General features: G+C 34.3%; 1 protein-coding gene across 2 annotated transcripts in view; it reads left to right on the forward strand.

Moving 5' to 3' along the window:
• Positions 1 to 16,456, forward strand: part of LOC116162322 (unconventional myosin-XVIIIa) — a 69,242-nt gene extending 52,786 nt beyond the window's left edge. The window contains exons 9-16 of one of the 2 annotated variants that reach the window (XM_031475923.1): positions 6,688 to 7,047; positions 7,113 to 7,391; positions 7,440 to 7,755; positions 7,808 to 8,029; positions 11,804 to 12,224; positions 13,056 to 13,448; positions 13,499 to 13,609; positions 15,832 to 16,456. In XM_031475923.1, coding sequence (XP_031331783.1) covers positions 6,688 to 7,047; positions 7,113 to 7,391; positions 7,440 to 7,755; positions 7,808 to 8,029; positions 11,804 to 12,224; positions 13,056 to 13,448; positions 13,499 to 13,609; positions 15,832 to 15,898 — 2,169 coding nt within the window. In that variant the 3' untranslated portion in view covers positions 15,899 to 16,456. The remainder of the gene's footprint in view (positions 1 to 6,687; positions 7,048 to 7,112; positions 7,392 to 7,439; positions 7,756 to 7,807; positions 8,030 to 11,803; positions 12,225 to 13,055; positions 13,449 to 13,498; positions 13,610 to 15,831) is intronic. The other variant, XM_031475924.1, reaches the window with a different exon arrangement.
• The last annotated feature ends 2,157 nt before the right edge of the window (positions 16,457 to 18,613 follow it).

Genomic DNA, 18,613 nt, shown 5'->3' on the forward strand with positions numbered 1-18,613 from the left:
AACGTCCGTCCGCAACCTACGCCAGTCGAATTACGCTAATTATAGATAGGAAGCCTCGAAATAGATTGATGCCATGGCGCCGGGCCAAATCGTTTCACCTTTGCGGATTATTGCTTATAAATTTGCGGGCTTCCTGTTGTTAAGTAATCGGGAGGCTGGTCGTCGAATTTTGCTAAATTTATGGGTTGGTCGGCGGACGGGCCGGCTCGCTGCCACCGTGTGTGCATTGTTCCGTCTAAATTTAGGCGAGCGTCTTCGCAGATATAAAATTGACCAGTCGTCGTTCGTGTCCGATCCGGGACTCACACGCGGTCGCGTCAATTCACGTTGTGCTAATATGTAAGTGCCATGCCTTTGTCGCCGTCGATCTACTCGTCCTGCTCGGACTTCACCAGAAGCCGAGATGCCTCGCCGATCTCGACGTCTTCGGGCTTCACCACCCATTACCCGTCCACGCTTTCGCTCTTCAACGGGAATAGCTACTCGTCCTTGTCCAGCCTGCCGCCCCCGATTCCGCAGCACACCCGCAGGATGACACCGATCCGACGCACGCATACAACGCACTTGGATCTCGCCTCCAGACGACCGGTGTTCTTCGAAACCCGCCCGCTGAGAAACCTAACCGTCCTCTCCACCCCAAGCCCCAGCCTGACCCGTTCGCCCAGCCCGATTGGCTCAGACCGATCGACGCCGGTCCGAAGAATTTTTCCCCAAACCGGCGCGGCGGTCGACCTAGACGAGCTGCACGCCAAGGACGAGGCGCCGGTCGTCTTCGACGCCAATCTCACCTTCGTGCTGGGAACGAAGGGGAAAATGAAGCACCGCGTCACCCCGGTCCCCGCCTACCTCGACGAGGGAACGACATCGAATTGTCTGTCGAACAAAATCGCCGATTTCTTAAAGCGGACCGATCACGTTATGGACGAGTGGAAGCGTCTGGGACACAAGGAGTCTTCTTCGGACGCCTACGATCCCCATTCTATAAGGAGGAACGCCGAGGACCGAAGGATCATCGGACGTTCGCGTAGCGCGACCAACATCTTGATTAAGGGGTTCCAGTTGTTTAGCCGATCGGGCTCGGCGAGATCATCTGTTGCTCGCGACGCCTCTGAATGCACGGAAGCAGAAGCTGATGAGGTAGGTTGGTTGTTGGTCAGCCGGGAGCGCTTGGAACGTGACCAATGCGTTTGGCAAAGTCCTCTCGGCGCTGGCGTTTGTAGTGGTCAGGGTTGGCGCCGGTCGCGCAATTGAAAGTGGAGCTATTTTATGAATGCGCCTTATGAACGAGGATGATTTGTGATTCGGCTCAAAGGACCAAATTCGATAACTATATTTTTTAAGTTAAAATGGATACAGAATTGCTACAAAGAAAACTGTAAGAATTACACGGCTAGAGGAAGAACAATAATTTTTTATGTTGATAAACACAGATAGATGGGAGGGAGGGGGGATGATTGAGCGATTTTCTTTATTTTCACATATTTTATGTCTACCTGGTATGATGGTATCTCTCTGTTGCACAAACAAACCTTAAAAAAATACGCTTAAATTGGTGCCAAACTTCTTGGAACGTGCAGTCTTAGATCAAGCAAAATCAGACAACAGCTTTGATTGATGTGGAAGTTAATGGCGCCAAGTGTCAATCATTCCGTCGCGGCGCCACTAGGAAGCTGGCAAATACCTTCAGATGGCCGTTTTTGTTTTGATCGTTGGAAATGAATTCTTGTCCCATGATAAAAAAAACGTGAATTTTCCCTGATAATTAGGCACCAACACCACCAATTATCGAACGACTAAATGCAATAATTATAGGCTACTAATTAAGGCGAATAATTAGTACATTTGTACTAGGTCATTTACTTTAATTTTAACAGCTCATAATTGTTGAATCATAGAGCGCTGCCAATTACCCTTAATTAGGGGGCATAATTACCACAAATCTGTCGAAATATTACAATCTTGAAGCGAAGTGAACGTTTTTAGGGAGAACGTAGTATAATCCCCTCCCCCTTCCCCTCTCAGTATACGATGATCCTAATTTAGAAAGGGATATTGAATGTTTTCTACCTAAGGTGGGAAGATTGAATTTGTAAAACTATCCTAAGCACATCGTACCCCCTCCCCAGATTGTGTTGAGGGAGAAGAAGTACCAAGAACCTAGATAAGGGATCTTGAATCCTCCCTTTCTGGGGAGTATTTTACGTAGATGGGAAGATTCGTTGCTTAAATCTCTATAACTATCAGTTTGTATTCTGGGGGGGGGGGGGGGGTTGTATTCCAGGCCCCTGGATTATACGTTTTGCAAAACACGTTTTTGGCATTTTTGAAATTTTGGGAATTTGAATTTTTGAATCTTTTTAATATTTAGAATGTTGATTTTAGAATTCTCGAATGAATCATGAATATTTGGAATTTTTAAACTGTTGGAAATTTTAGACTTTAGGATTTTTGAAATTTTGACAACTTGAGATTTTGGGATTTTTCAAAATTTTACATTATCGGATTTAGAATTAAATTTGTGAATGTTTGAAAATTAAGGCGTTGATAATTTTGGGATACTGAGGTCATGGGATGTTTGAAATTTTGAGTATTTGAGATTTTGGAATTTTTGAATTCTTAAAATTTTGGGAATTTTTAGGACCATTGAAATTTCCGGAATTTGAAATTTTTGGATATTTTGAATTTTTAGAATGTAGGAATTTTCGATAGCGCAGTATGAAGGTCTCAGTTTTGAGGAAGAATTTAAATATTCCGTTCCTAGGGATAATCTACAGAGATAAGAGATCTATAATTCAGTCCAACTATAGTAAAAACATTGTTCATGTGGGGGAGGGGGGGGGTATGGAATACTCCCCAGACCCTCGGTGCAAAAAAACACGTTTAGTACATGCTAATTTTCGAAAGCCTACTTATTAAGGTATTACCCTCAGTAATCCATACCGCCCCCCCCCCCCCCCGTGCTGTTGGTAGTTTTAAATATTAGGGAATTTGTACTTTTGGAATGTAGATGAGATTTTGAAATTTTTGAATCGCTTATATTTGTAATTTTTAAAACGTTGAGAATCTTAGAGATGGGATTTTTGAAAATTTGAGATTATTGGATTTTCCATGCAAGGGAATTTCATTTTTTGAGCTTATGAGATCTTGGTAATTTAAGATCTTTGAAATTTAGTGGTTTAAGAATTATATTTTTGGAATTTGAATTTTTGTTAAACCATAGGACCTTTGAAATTTCCGTAATTTGAGATTTTTGAATAATTTTCATATTTGGAATTTTTAAAATGTTGGAAATGTTAGATAGGATTTTTGACATTTTAGAATTCTCGAAAGTTTGACAATTTAAAACGAAATTTTGAGAATTTGAGATTTATGAATCTTTAATATTCGGAATTTTTGAACTGTTGGGAATTTTAGACGATAGGATTTTTGAAATTTTTGACAATTTGAGATTTTGTAATTTTTTTAAATTTTAGATTGTGGGTTTTTCGATGTATTGGGAATTCTACATAATTCTCGCATGTTTGAAAATTTTAGAATTTAAAATTTAAAATTTCGGGAATTACATTAAGAATTTTTGAATATTAGGACATTGATAATTTTAAGATATTGAGGTCATGGGATCTTTGAAATTTTGCGTATATGAGATTTTAGGAATTCGAGATTTGGGATTTTTGAAATGTTGGGAATCTTAAAGATGTTGGAATTTTTGAAAATTTGAGATTAGGTATTGGGTTTTCCATATAAGGGAATTGAATTTTTTGAGCTTGGGAATTTAGGATCTTTAAAATTTAGTGGTTTAAGAATTATATTTTTGAAATTTTGGGAATTTAAGATTTTTGAATCTTTTTCATATTTGGAATTTTTAGAATGTTGGAAATAGAATTTTTGAGATTTTAGAAACATTGACAACTTAAAACTTGAAAAATTTTGAGATTTTTTAATCTTTAATATTCCGAATTTTTAAACTGTTGCGATAGGATTTTTGAAATTTTTGACAGTTTGAAATTTTGAGATTTTTTAAAATTTTAGATTATGGGTTTTTCGATGTATTGGGAATTCTACAGAATTCTAGCATTTTTGAAAGTTTAAGATTTTAAAATTTAAAATTTCGGGAATTACAAGAATTTTTGAATATTCGGGCATTGATAATTTTAGGATATTGAGGTCATGGAATCTTTGAAATTTTGCGTATAAGTATGAGATTTTAGGAATTTGAGATTTGGGATTTTTGAAATTTCGGGAATTAGGTTTTGGGTTGTTTAAATAGTAAGGGAACTTGTACTTTTGGAAGGTAGATGAGATGTTGAAATTTTAAGGATTTAAGATTTTTAAATCTTTTATCTTTGGAATTATTAAAATGTTGGGAATCTTAGAGATGGGATTTTTCAAAATTTAGGATTATTGGATTTTCTATGTAAGAGATTTTTTGAGCTTATGAGATCTTGGGTATTTAGGATCTTTGAAATTTAGTGGTTTAAGAATTATATTTTTGGAATTTGGCATTTTTGAAATGTTGGGAATTTGAATTTTTGTTAAACCATAGGACCTTTGAAATTTCGGTAGTTTAAGATTTTTGACTCTTTTTCATCAAAATGTTGGAAATGTTAGGTCTAGGACTTTTGAGATTTTAGAATTTTCGAAACTTTGACAATTTGAGGCTTGAAATTTTGAGAATTTAAGATGTTTGAATCTTTAATATTTGGAATTTTTAAACTGTTGGGAATTTTAGAGCTTAAGATTTTTGAAATTTTGACAATTGGGAGATTTTGGAATTTTTCAAAATTTTAGATTATGGGATTTTCGATGTATTGGGAATTCTGTATAAGTAATTCTAGCATTTTTCAAAATTTTAGATTTTAAAATCTTATGAATTTGAAATTTCGGGAATTAGATTTAAGAATTTTTGAAAATTTTCGGATATTAATTAAGGTCATGGGATCTGAAGTTTTGGGCATGTGAGATTTGGGAATTTCGGAAATTAGGTCTTGTTGTTTAAATAGTAAGGGAAAATTTGATTTTGTGTGGTTTGTTTATTTTCTAAAATTTTGAGTATTTGAGATTTCGGTATTTTTGTGCATGAGATTTTGGAATTTTTGGGTTCTTGAAATTTTGGGAATTTTGAACTATGGGACCATTGAAATTTCTGAAGTTTGAAATTTTTGAATATTTTGAGTTTTTCGCATGCGCACCTATTAAGGTATTAGTCTCAGTTTTGAGAGACAACATCGTTCACTGGGGGGTATTCCCCCCACCTTTCCTCCCTCCGGTGCTAAATTTTCCAAAACACGTTTGCACCTGTTAGTACCTTCGACATATAAAAATGGACTGCGCGTATCAATGATAAGCGCATAAGAGAGAGAAGCAAAAACTAAGAGTTCAAGCTATCTCTTACGGTTATACATCTGATTGGTTCTTTCAATTTAATTTCAATGCGATCGCGATAGCTTCGGTTGAAAGAACCAATCCGATGAGTAACAGTAAGAAACAGCTTGCCCTTGAGGGAGAACGTAATATCGGGGAGTCTATTTATAGGGACAGGAATTTTAAATCTTCCTTTCCTGATAGGAAAATTGAATGTTTGTATGTATCATAAGAACATTGTTCCCCACCCCCCCCCCCCCTCCGGTGCTACGTTTTCCAAACCACGATAGTGTTAAAGAGCGTACCTGGTATTACCCTCACACACGGAAGCTGAACAGAGGAAGTGAACGTTTTAAGGGAGAACGCGTACACGAGAGGTGGAATTCTATTAGCAATAATTATGCTTAATTAAGCTTAATTATAGCAAAATTTAATATTAAACCAGACAAGGTATAATTGCTCATTCATTGGTCGCTTCTAATTACTCTTAATTTTACACAGTGCACAGTGTTTGAATGGTCGCGCACTAAAAAAAACGTGTCCATATTAAATTTGAGCAATAACTACTAATTACACTTAATTACATCAAACAAATTATTGGAAATTTGTCGAATTGATTGTTTCTTATGGACACGTAAAAGTTTAATTTTAATAATTCATTAATTAAATTAGTTCGAATAATTAAATAGTACTAATAAAACGACCTTGCACTAAATGCAAAAATTGCTACTAATTACACTTAATTACGGTGAATAATTAGCAGAAATCTGTCTAATGACACGCAATTTTACATACTTAGTGCATAATTGTGGAATCATAGAGCAATAAATAATTCTGAATACATTAAATTTTAGCAATAATTACGCTTAATTATAGCAAAATTTAGTTTTAAACAAGGCAAATTTGCTGAATTGAGCACGGTTAATTACACTTAATTTTACACAGTACATAATTGTTGAATCATCGAGCAGTAAAACAATAATTATGCGTTGCTAATTGCACTTAATTACGGCAAAAGTGAATTTGCTGATTTATAGAGCTCTTCTAATTTAATTAATTAATTAATTAATTACACATCATTACAGCAAAAAATTTAATTATTGGTGTCTTATGATAGTCATTTTTATGCTAATTATGCGCCACTAATTAATAATTAGCGCAAATCTGTTGAATTATTGGTGTTTGTGGAATAATTTATTTTCTTTGTGGACACAAAATTTAATTTGGCCCTTGTTTCTTGCGGTGATTGGATCCAAATTTTGCACCAAGTGATGCGTGTATGCGCCATTTTGTGTACGATGATACTGAGGTTCTGTTCAATTTCAGTTGACCGAACTTACCGCAGACCTCGCGGAGGAGCACTCGACGTCGACGCTAGCGACCGAACGTCTCGACGCCGAAACCTCGGAGCGGATGAGAATCGAGCGCGAACTGATCGAGGTGCAGACGAAAAACAAGCTACTCCAAGACACCTCGGAGCAGTTGGAATTGGAGCTGCTGTACGCGAAATCGGATCTAAACGGTATATCGGAAGAGGACGAGGAGGGCGACGGTGACGGCGGAGTGTACAAGCAGCGATACGAGAGAGTGCGCAAGGAGCTGGAGTTTACCAAGAAGCGATTGCAACAGCAGCACGAGGACGATTTAGAGCAGCTCGTCGCCTTGAAAAAACAACTGGAGAAAAAAGTAAGTCATTATTTGCCTAGTGATAAGAGATTACGTGGAGCGTGCTAACAATGTGTGATCAACAGCTGACGGACGCGTACGAGGAGGTAGAAGAGCAAAGGCAAGTGGTAGGGCAATGGAAACGAAAGGTGCAAAAGGTAAATGGGGAGACGAACGACCTGCGACTGCTTTTGGAGGAGCAGAGTGCGCGAAACAACATGCTCGAGAAGAAACAGAGGAAATTCGACTCGGAAACGCAGTCGCTGCAAGACGAGCTGCGCCAAGAACGTACGGCCAAGGACCGTCTCGCGCGAGAAAAGGAGACGACTATTGCGGAAAAGTTCACTTTGGAGGCCAACTTGGCGGTGAGTATCTGCTGGGAGTCGCACCAGTGGACACTTTTCCGATTTCAGGATGTAAGACTCGAACTGGACCTGAAGGAGGACAAACTGCAAGCCTTAAAGCGGGAGTTGGACGAGCTCACTTACGGAGGCAAGACCGAGGAGGAGGTCACTATTTTGCGCAAGCAAAAGATCGACTGCGAGCGACGCCTGCACGACCAAGAGGAGGAACTGGACGAGCTCGCCGGTCAGGTGCAGCTTCTGGAGCAGGCCAAGCTGCGGCTGGAGATGACGCTCGAGTCGCAGAGGAAGGAGGGCAAACGGGAAGCCCAGCAGCGCGACGACGAGCTGGAGGAGGTGAGGTGTAACGCTCAAAAGAAAGTAAAAGGTACTCTACACGTTTGGGTGTTGCCGCAATGAATTCACTGTTGGTTTTTCAGCTCTGGAGGCTCAGCTGGAAAACGAACACGAGGAGCGCACGATTTTGTTACGCGAAAAGCACGAGCTGGAAAGGCGATTGACTGCTCTGGCCGAAGCCGATCGCAACGATCGTGCCGGTGACGAAGCGCTGCTGAACAAATTGAAACGTGACCTGAAGAGGACGAAAGTGCTACTACGCGACACTCAATCTCAACTTGAACGATTAAAATCCGACGGACCTGGTGCGTATTTTTTATTATTCCGGCGCATTTGCTGTACCAAAAGGCATCCTGTTCACTGATGGAGTTTGCGAATTTGAGATTTTAGGCTTTTTGAAATTTTGGGAATTTTAGATATTGGGATTTTGGGAATTATTCAAGTTTTTGGTTTTTGAAGTTTCGGGATTTTTGAAAATGTAGACCTTTGGGAATTGAAATGTTGGAGTCCTTGAAATTTTGGTATTTTGAGATTTTTGGCCATTTTGGTATTTGTGAAATTTTGGGAATTTAAAGTATCGCGATTTTTTGAAAATTTTGGTTTTAAACTTATGTAATTTTGAGTTTTGGGATTTTGATATTCTGGGAATTTTGGAAGTGAAATTAGATTTTGGAACATACGAATTTTTGAAAATCAGGGAAATTGAAATTTTCGAGTTACCGATGGCCGATTTCGTTATTCCCTGGATGTTGCCCCTCCAATGATGTGTTGCGCCACCCAGACCTTGGTCTCACCTGACGCATGCTATTATTGTCACATCTCTTGATTAAAAAGTAAAAATGCAGAATGTCTAGGCGCGATGTCGCTCTCCCTTTTTTGAAATTTAGGGAATGAGATCTTGGGATTTTTGAAAATTTGAGAATTTACGATCTTTAAGTTTTTTGGGAATTTGAGACCTATGGATTTTTTAAATTGGAAATTTGGATTTTTGTTTAATTTTAAGAATTTTGGAATTTTTAAAATTTTTTTTTTGAAATTTTAGGCTAGGGTTTCTGAAATTTGGAGGTTTCGGATGTTTGAAATTTTGAGCTTTTTGGTATCCTGATATGTATTTGTGATTTTTGAAAATCGGGAATTAGATTTTGTGTTTTTTAAACATTCGGATTTTTGCCGATTGAATTTAAAATGGGTTATGAGATAGGATTTTTCAAATTTTAGGAATTTTTTTTAGAAATTTAATATTTTGAGATTTTTAAAATGGCCATTTTGGTAAAGTGAAATTTAGGATTTTGGGATTTTTGGGTATTGGAGATTTTAGGGTATTTGAGATTTTGGGAATTTGGGATCTTTGAAATTTAGAAGTGTCGGAATTATATTTTTTAAATTCGAAGTTTTGGGATTTTTGAAATTTTAGCAATTTGAGATTTTGCGATAAATGAACATTTGGGATTTTGGGAATTTATGATCTTCGAAATTAAGTTTTCATAATTACATACAAGTATTATTTTGGAATTTGAATTTTAAACTGGAGAGCTTTTAAAATTTCGGGGCTTTATGATCGTTTAATTTTTTTGCAATTTAGAAATTTATAGACTTTAGAATTTTTGAGATTTTGACAAATTAAGATTCATGAAAATTTGAGATTTGCCATATATCGGGAGTCTTGATTTTTTTGAAACTTAGATTTAAGGATGTTTGAAAATTAGGGAATTGATAAAAATGAGATCTTGTAATTTTTTAAATTTCGGGTAATTGAGATTTTTGAGTTTGAGATTTTGGGAATTTAGGCTCTTTGAAATTAGAGGCGTTGGAATTATATTTTCCAAAATTTGAGAGTTTAAGCTTTTGGAATTTTCGAAATTTTGAAATTGTGTCAATTTTAATAAAACCTTGTGAGGAAATTTCGGGATTTTTAGATTTTTCCCTATTGGGAATTTTTAAAATGGAAATTTTAGACTAGGATTTTTAAGATTTTACATTTCTTTTAATGTTGACAATTGATTTTCGATATATTGGGAATATGGAGATTTTTTAGATTTTGAATTTGCTATTTTTGAAATTTCGAGATTTTGGTATTTTTTAAAATCGAGGAATTTGAAATTTTGGGATTTTGAGATCATGAGATTTTTGGAATTTTTTCGGTTTTGGGATTGTTTAAAGTAAGAGAATTTGAAATTTGGGGCATATGAGATCTTGTGGATTTTGAAATGTTGGGAATTTAGGATCCTTGAAATGTAGAGGTTCCAGAATTATTTTTCGAATTTCATATTTTGGGATTTTTGAAATTTTGGGAATTTCAATTTTTGTGAATGTCGGAAATTGAGATTTTGAATCTTTTTAAGATTTTTTGGCTTTGTTTAGTAATTGGAATTTGAAATTTTGGGTTACGAGGTCTTGCGAATTTTGAAGTTTTGGGTATTTGAGATTTTGGGATTGTTTAAGTATTGAGAATTTGATTTTTTGTGAGTTTTAAACTTTAGGACCTTTGAAATTTTAGACTGTTCGAAATTTTTTAGATTTTAGAATGCTCGAAATTTTGACAATTTGAGACATTTATAAAGTTTGTAAATTTGACATTTTCGATATATTTTGGGATTTTTGAAATTTCGGAAATTTGATATTTTGAATCTTTTTAATGTTTGGAATGTTTATGTTGGAAATTTTAGTCTTAAGATTTTTGGGATTTTAGAATTCTCAAAATGTTGACATTATAGGATTTTGGATGTGTATTTTGGAAATTCTAGATTATTCTAGCATTTTTAAAAGTTTTTGATTTTGAAATTTAGTGAATTTGGGAGTTTTGAAATGTTTGGGTATAAGATTTTTGAAAGTTGCGGAATTGCAAATTTTGGGATATTGAGATTATGGGATTTCTGAAATTTTGGGTCTATGAGAATTTAGGAATTTTTGAAATTTCGGGAACTAGGTTTTGGGCTTTGTTTAGTAAGGGAATTTGAAATTTTGGGTTACGAGGTCTTGCGAATTTTGAAGTTTCGGGTATTTGAGATTTTGGGATTTTTTAAGTATTGGGAATTTGATTTTTTGTGAGTTTTAAACTTTAGGACCTTTGAAATTTTAGAATGTTCGAAATTTTTTAGATTTTAGAATGCTCGAAATTTCGACAATTTGAGATATTTAGAAAGTTTGCAAATTTGAGATTTTAAATATATGCGGAAGGGTTGGTATTTGAAATGTGAATATGAGATGTTTGAAATGACTGGAATTAGATTTAGGGATTCTTAAAATATTTGAGTATGGAATTCGAGTTTAGGAATCTGAGATTAGAAATGTTGAGAATTAGATTTCCGGATTGTTTAAAGTAGGGGAATTTGAAACGTTTGGCGTACGAGATCATGTGATTTTTGAAATTTTGGGAATTTTAGGATCTCGGAAATTGAAGGTTTTACATTTATATGTTCGAAATTTTGACAATTTGAGTTATTAAGATTTTTGAAATTGCGGGAATTTGAATTTTAAACTTTGGGACTTGAAATTTCTGGAATTTGAGGTTTTTGAACATTTTAGCTTTTGAAATTGTGTGAATTTGGTATATTTAAAATTTCAGGAGTTAGATTTTGCTATTTTTGAAAATTAGGGAATTTAAAATTCGTGGAATTTGAGATCATGGGATTATTGAACATTTGAGGTTATAGGGTTTTTGATATATTGCGAATTTTGGGATATTTGAAATTTTAGATTTTGAAATTTTGTGGAATTGATATATTCGAAATTTCAAGAGTTAGATCTGGGTATTTTTGGAAATTAGGGAATTTTGAGAGCATGGGATTTTTGAAATTTTAGTTACTAGATTTTGGAAATTTAAAATTTGGGATTTTTGAAATTTCAGGAATTAGGTTCTGGAATTTTTTAAAATAAGGAAATCAGAATTTGTGCCTATGAGATCTTGGGTATTTGAGAATTTGAGATTCTGGGATTTTTTAATTCATAGCGGTCGCAGGAAAGGAGATACGAAATAGCTTAGGACCCTCGCGCCTCTTAGAGGTTATCCATTATGTTGTTGATTATCGGCACAGGATAGGAATCTTCAATTTTATTATTATTATCGTGCTTGTTTCCAGGCAAAGCGCTGGTACGCCAACTCCGAAACCAAATCGAAGACTTGGAATGTGCCCGTTCCATTGCGCTCAAATCGAAGCAGAGCCTCGAGACGGACCTCGCCGAAACGCAAACGATGCTCGAGGACGCGAACCGACTGAAAAGCGAAGCCGAAGAGAAATCGAACAGCGTGCTCCGCGAACGTTCCGACCTTCAAGCGCAACTGGAAGAGAACGAGGAGGAGCTCGCCGAGGTCATGAAGAAATACAAGGCGGCCGTCCAGCAGATGTCTTTAGATCAAATGACGCTGCAAGAACAGGTGTCTCTCGTTTCCGAACTGGAGTCCGAACGCAATCACCTGCGCGATCAGCTGTCGGAGTTGGCCTCGAAGCTCGAGTCGGTCGAAACGATGGGCGAGGCGTCGTCGAACTTACACGTGAAAAGGTCAGAGCTTGAGGGATTTAATAATAATAATAATTTTCATAAAATTTTAATTGTTTTTGTCATATGTTGTTGTTTGAATGCATGTGTTTTTAATTTTTTTAGTTTTCTTTTATTTTTCGTTTTCCAAATTTCTCGAATTTTTTTGATGTTTTGAAATTTTCAAATTTATCGACTTAATTTTTGCCATCTACAAATTTTCATTTTTTTTAAATTTTAAATTCTTTTTTCTTCTAAATTTTTACTGATTTTTTTGCGAATTTTTAAATTTTTCAGATTTTTATTTTTCAAAATTCATTCATTATTCATTTTTTTAATTTTCCGATTTCTTGCTCTAATTGTTTCTGGTTTTTTAATTTACTGTTTTTAATTTAATTTTTTGCAGGTTTTTAAATTTAGATTCATTCATTTTTTTAATTTTTAATTTTCCAAATACTTGTTTTGTAATTTTTATTCCATTTCTTCAAATTTTTGGAATGTTTTGACTTTTTTATTTTTTATCACATTATTCCAAGTGCGGTTGTTCTACTTTTTTTGAATTTTTTACGCTAATTCAAATCTATATATTGGGATTGGGATTTTTTGAATTTGAAATTTTGTGAATTTAATATTTTTGAAATTTCGGGAGTTATATTTAGGGTTTTTCAAATTAGGGATTTTAAGATATTTAGATTTTGAGATCGTGGGATTTTTTTAAATTTCAGGAATTAGATTTTGGGGTGTTTGGGAATTTGAAATTTAGGATTTTTGAAATTCTGATTGGGATTTTTTAATTTACTATTTTTAATTTTTAATTTATTGGAGTTTTGATCGTTAATTTTTGATCTTTTTCAGAATGGAATTGAAAACAAAAGAGCTCGAGTCGAAATTGGAACTGGAGCAGACGACCAGATCAAGATTGGAGGTGCAAATCAATCGTCTCAAAGAAGCGGTCGACAAATTACAAACGGAAATCGCCAACTCGCGAACGAAAGAGCAACTCGGACAGGAGCAGATTCGCAAGTTGCAGAAAAACCTGAGGGAGCTCAAGGAGGAGTGCAACCAAAGCGCGTCGAAGGAAGCCGACTTTCTGCAAAAACGCAAGGATTTGGAGAAACGTTGCGAACTGGCCGAAACGGAAACGGCGGCGGCGAAGGCAGATCTGAGGCTGGCGCTGAAGCGTATCGAAGACCTTCAGTCCGCCATACAGGGTGAACTGGAAGATTCGCCCTCTGAACAAACCGACAGGTAAAGAATGGATGAGTTGAGTATTCCATGCTGAAGTTAAAAATTTGCAGTGAGCAGGACAGTTATACGTCCGATGAGTCCGTTAGCACGTTTTTATCCAATAGTAAATTACATCATGCTGTGAAGTCGGATAGAAATTCCATACAAATAGACTCTAGAAGGTCAGTATATATATTTTTTCAAAATTTTCTGTATAAATATTTGACATTTGGAAATACTGGTTTTTGAAGTAAAAATTAATAACTTTTGACGTGCAGAGGCGATTCGTTTAGATTTTGACCTTGAGAATCCAAATCACTCAGACAATTGAAAATGGCGAAATTTCAGAAGTGATTTTGGGAATTTGAGATTTGGGATTTTTGAAATTTCATTAGTTTCTGGATTTTTTTAAAATTAGGAATTTTGGGTACATGAGATTTTGGGATTTTTACATTTTGGTAGGGGTTTTGGGATTTGGGTAAAAATTAGTAACTTTTGACGTGCAGAGGCGATACTTTTAGATTTTGACCGTGAGAATCGGAATCACCCAGAAAATTGAAAATTTCAGAAGTTAGACTTGGGTATTTTTGGAAATTAGGGAATTTAAAATTTTGGGATTTTCGAAATTTTAGTTCCCTGATTTTGGGAATTTGGGATTTGTGAAATTTCAGGAATTAGGTACAGGATTTTGTTAAAGTAAGGAATTTAGGAATTTTGGACCTATGAGATCTTGGGATTTCTGAAGTTTTGGGTATGAGATTTTGGGATTATTTACGTTTTGGTTGAGATTTTGGGATTTGGGTAAAAATTAATAACTTTTGACGTGTAGAGGCGATTCTTTTAGATTTAGACCTTGAGAATGTAAATCACCCAGAAAATTGAAAATCGCGTAATTTCAGAAGTTAATGGAAATTAGGAAATTTAAAATTTTGGGATTTTGGAAATTTCAGTTATGTGATTTTGGGAATTTGAGATTTGTGATTTTTGAAATTTCAGGAATTAGGTTCTGGATTTTTAAAATAAGGAATTTAGGAATTTTGCACCTATGCGATCTTGGTATTTTTGAAGTTTTGGGTATATGAGATTTTGGGATTTTTTCATTTTGGTTGAGATTTTGGTATTTGGGTAAAAATTAGTAACTGTTGACGTGCAGAGCCGTTTCTTTTAGATTTTGACCTTGAGAATCCAAATCACCCAGAAAATTGAAAATCGCGAAATTTCAGAAAGTTAGGTTTGGGTATTTTTGAAAATTAGGGATTTTAAAATTTTGGGATTTTCGAAATTTTAGTTACGTGATTTTGGGAATTCGAGATTTGTGATTTTTGAAATTTTAGGAATTAGGTTCTCGATTTTTTTAAAAGAAGGAATTTAGGAATTTTGGACCTATGAGATCTTGGGATTTTTGAAGTTTGGGGTATATGAGATTTTGTACATTTTGGTTGAGATTTTGGGATTTGGGTAACAATTAGTAGCTTTTGACGTGCAGAGGTGATTCTTTTAGATTTTGACGTTGATAATCCAAATCACCCAGAAAATTGAAAACCGCGAAATTTCAGAATTTAGATTTGGGTATTTTTGGAAATTAGGGAATTTAAAATTTTGGGATTTTCGAAATTTTAGTTACGTCATTTTGGGAATTTGAGATTTGGGATTTTTGAAATTTCATGAATTAGGTTCTGGATTTTTTTAAAATAAGGAATTTAGGAATTTTGGACGTGAAATCTTGGGATTTTTGAAGTTTTGGGTAAAAATTAATAACTTTTGACGATTCTTGTAAATGTTGACCTTGAGAATCCAAATCACCCAGAAAATTGAAAATCGTGAAATTTCAGAGGTTAGATTTGGGTATTTTTGGAAATTAGGGAATTTAAAACGTTGGGATTTTCGAAATTTTAGTTACGTGATTTTGGGAATTTGAGATTTTTGAAATTTCAGGAATTAGGTTCTGGATTTTTTTTAAATAAGGAATTTAGGAATTTTTGACCTATGAGATCTTGGGATTTTTGAAGTTTTAATTACGTGTTTTTGGGAATTTGAGATTTGGGATTTTTGAAATTTCAGGAATTAGGTTCTGGACTTTTTTAAAATAAGGAATTTAGGAATTTTGGACCTGTGAGATCTTGGGATTTATGAAATTTCAGAAGTCAGATTTGGGTATCTTTGGAAATTAGGGAATTTAAAATCTTGGGATTTTCGAAATTTTAGTTACGTGATTTTGGGAATTTGAGATTTGGGATTTTTGAAATTTCAGGAATTAGGTTCTGTATTTTCTTAAAATAAGGAATTTTGCAACTATGAGATCTTGGGATTTCTTACGTTTTGTTTGAAATTTTAGGATTTGCGTAAAAATTAATAACCAAAGGCGATTCTTTTAGATTTCGATCTTGATAGTGTCAAATTTCAGATCGAGTACAAGCAGATCGAGCACCTCTTCGAGCATGCACGGCGGCAAGGACTATTCGTACGCATGAGTAGCGGCGAACATCTGTAAATCCATATCCATGACATTCTGCAAGAAGGAGGACGACGAGAACGAACAAAACGGGGGCACTGTTTGACATTTTGCTATGTTATGCATCTGGATTTGCCGATAATGCCTATACATGGAGACAATATGTAAACCTACAAGAGATGATGAGAGCCAATCAAAAACCACCATTCAAAATTTGACAAGACTGAGAATTTATGATTTCGACGTAATATATTTTTACATATCATTTTGAGATGATGTCATTTCAATCTGACTTACTTAAGTAGGCGACTTACTAGACACGAGTCGGAGGCAGAAAGCGGTTAATTTTGTTTTGTTGAATGCGACGCTTAGATTGTAAGCAGTTTTTAAATGTATAAGTGATACGAGAATGTTAGTGACATAGATATAGCTAAAGTAATATATTGTACCACCTTTTCCTTTGTATATAACCTCTCTTTGTATATTACTATATTTTTCAAATTTCATTTGTAGTATATTATTGTATTACTTATTGTTACAATATGTATAGTATAATAATAGATGTTGTGGATACATATTTTGACTCATCCTATTCATTTCCTAATATCTCAAAATATCAAAGACCCTAAATTCCGAAAAATTCCAATATCTCAAAAAATACCAAAATCCCTAAAATAACCCAAAATTTCCACAATCCTAAGAACTCAACCGGAATTTCAAAAATCCCAAAATCTCATATACCCAGAATTTAAAAAAAAGGCCCGAAATAACTAATTACCTTATTTTAAATAATCCCAAAATATAATTACCGAAATTTCAAAAATGACATGATCTCAAAATTCTCTAATGTTCAAAATGCCCAAAATCTTAACTCCCGAATTTTAAAAATATCAAATTCTCAAAATGCCAAAATTCCCAATATATTGAAATTCCCACACTCTCAAAATTTTAATAGGTAATTGAGTTCCCAAAAATCTCAAACCCCCAAATTTCAAGTCTTAAATTCCCATAATCCCATAACCAAAAATTCTATGATCTCAAAATTTTAAATTGTGAAAATTTCAAGAATTCTAAAATTAAAAATCCTGATTCCGTTTCCAGCATTCTAAACATTTTCAAATTCCCACAATTTCATAAACTCAAATTCTCAAAATGTCAAAATATATTTCTAAATTTCCAGGATCCTAAATCCTCAAAAATCGGAAAATTTTAAATAACGAAAATTTCAAAAACCACAAATCTCATACACCCAAAGTTTCAAATTCCCGACAATTTTAAAATCCCGGATCCCAAATTACTAAAATAAAATTTTCATCACTCAATCCAATTCCTGAAATTTCGAAAATCTCATTCACATGCAAATACGTACCAAAAATCCTAAAATCTAGACTTTTCAATATCTTTAAAAAATACCAGAATCTCAAATACCCAACGTTCGATCCAAAATCTCACGCGTTCATAAATCACAAATTTCCAAAAAACACAACATTTCAAATTCACAAAAATTCTACTCTCAAAATTTCAAAAATCCTAAATTCTCAAAAATTCCAGAATCTTAAATTCTCCAAAAGAACCAATATCTCCAATACCCTAAATTTCGACAATCCCAAAAACTCTTAACCAGAAGTCAAGATCTTATAAGCCCAAAAGTTCAAATTCTCTTATTTTAAAACATCCGAAAATCTAATTACCCCATAACCAAAATTTCAAAAATTCTATGATCTCAAAATTCCAAATATTAAACTTCCTAATATTCAAAAAGCTCTAAATCTTACTCGAATTTTAAAAATATTAAATTTCAAAAATCACATTCCCAATATATATCCCATACTCTGAAAAGTTTAAAAATTGAATTGTCAAAATTTCAAGAATTCTAAAATATTAAAAATCCTGATATAAATTTCCAGTATTCTAAAAATTCTCAAATTCCCGAAATTTCAAAAGTTCAAATTCCCACAATTGCATAAACTCAAATTCTCAAAATATCAAAAATATATTTCTAAATTTCCTAAAATCGGAAAATTTCAAATACCCAAAACTTCAAAAACCAAAAGATCTCATACACAAAAAGTTTCAAATTCCCGGACATAAAAAATCTAATTCCCGGCAATTCTAAAATCCCGGATCCCAAATTACTAAAATAAAATTTTCAAAAATCACTCAATCCAATTCCTGAAATTTCAAACATCTCATTCACATTTGAAATACGTACTAAAAATCCTAAAATCTAGACTTTCAATACCTATATCGAAAGTAACATAATCTTAAATTTTCAAAAAACCAGATATTGGATAGGAGAAACAGAACGACTACGCCCTTTTCTTTTTTAGAAAATGATAAAGCCGTTTTACCCCTAACCAGCGCATTTCAAAAATCTCATTCATAAATCACAAATTTCCAAAATCCCAAAATTTCAAGTTCACAAAAATTGTATCTCAAAATTTCAAAAAACCTAAATTTCCAAAATCTCAAATTCTCCAAAAAACCGATATCTCAAATACCCCAAAATTTCGACAATCCCAAAAACTTAATCAAAATTGCCAAGATCTCACAAGCCCAAAATTTCAAATTGCCTTATTTTAAAACATACAAAAATCTAATTACCGGAATTTCAAAATCTCAAAATCCCATAACCAAAATTTCAAAAATACCATGATCTCTAAACTGGCCAATATTCAGAAAGATCAAAATTTTAACTCTCGAATTTTAAAAATATCAAATTCACAAAATTTCG

Source organism: Photinus pyralis, unplaced genomic scaffold, assembly GCF_008802855.1.
Source record: "Photinus pyralis isolate 1611_PpyrPB1 unplaced genomic scaffold, Ppyr1.3 Ppyr1.4_LG10, whole genome shotgun sequence".
Taxonomy (NCBI): Eukaryota; Metazoa; Arthropoda; class Insecta; order Coleoptera; family Lampyridae; genus Photinus; species Photinus pyralis.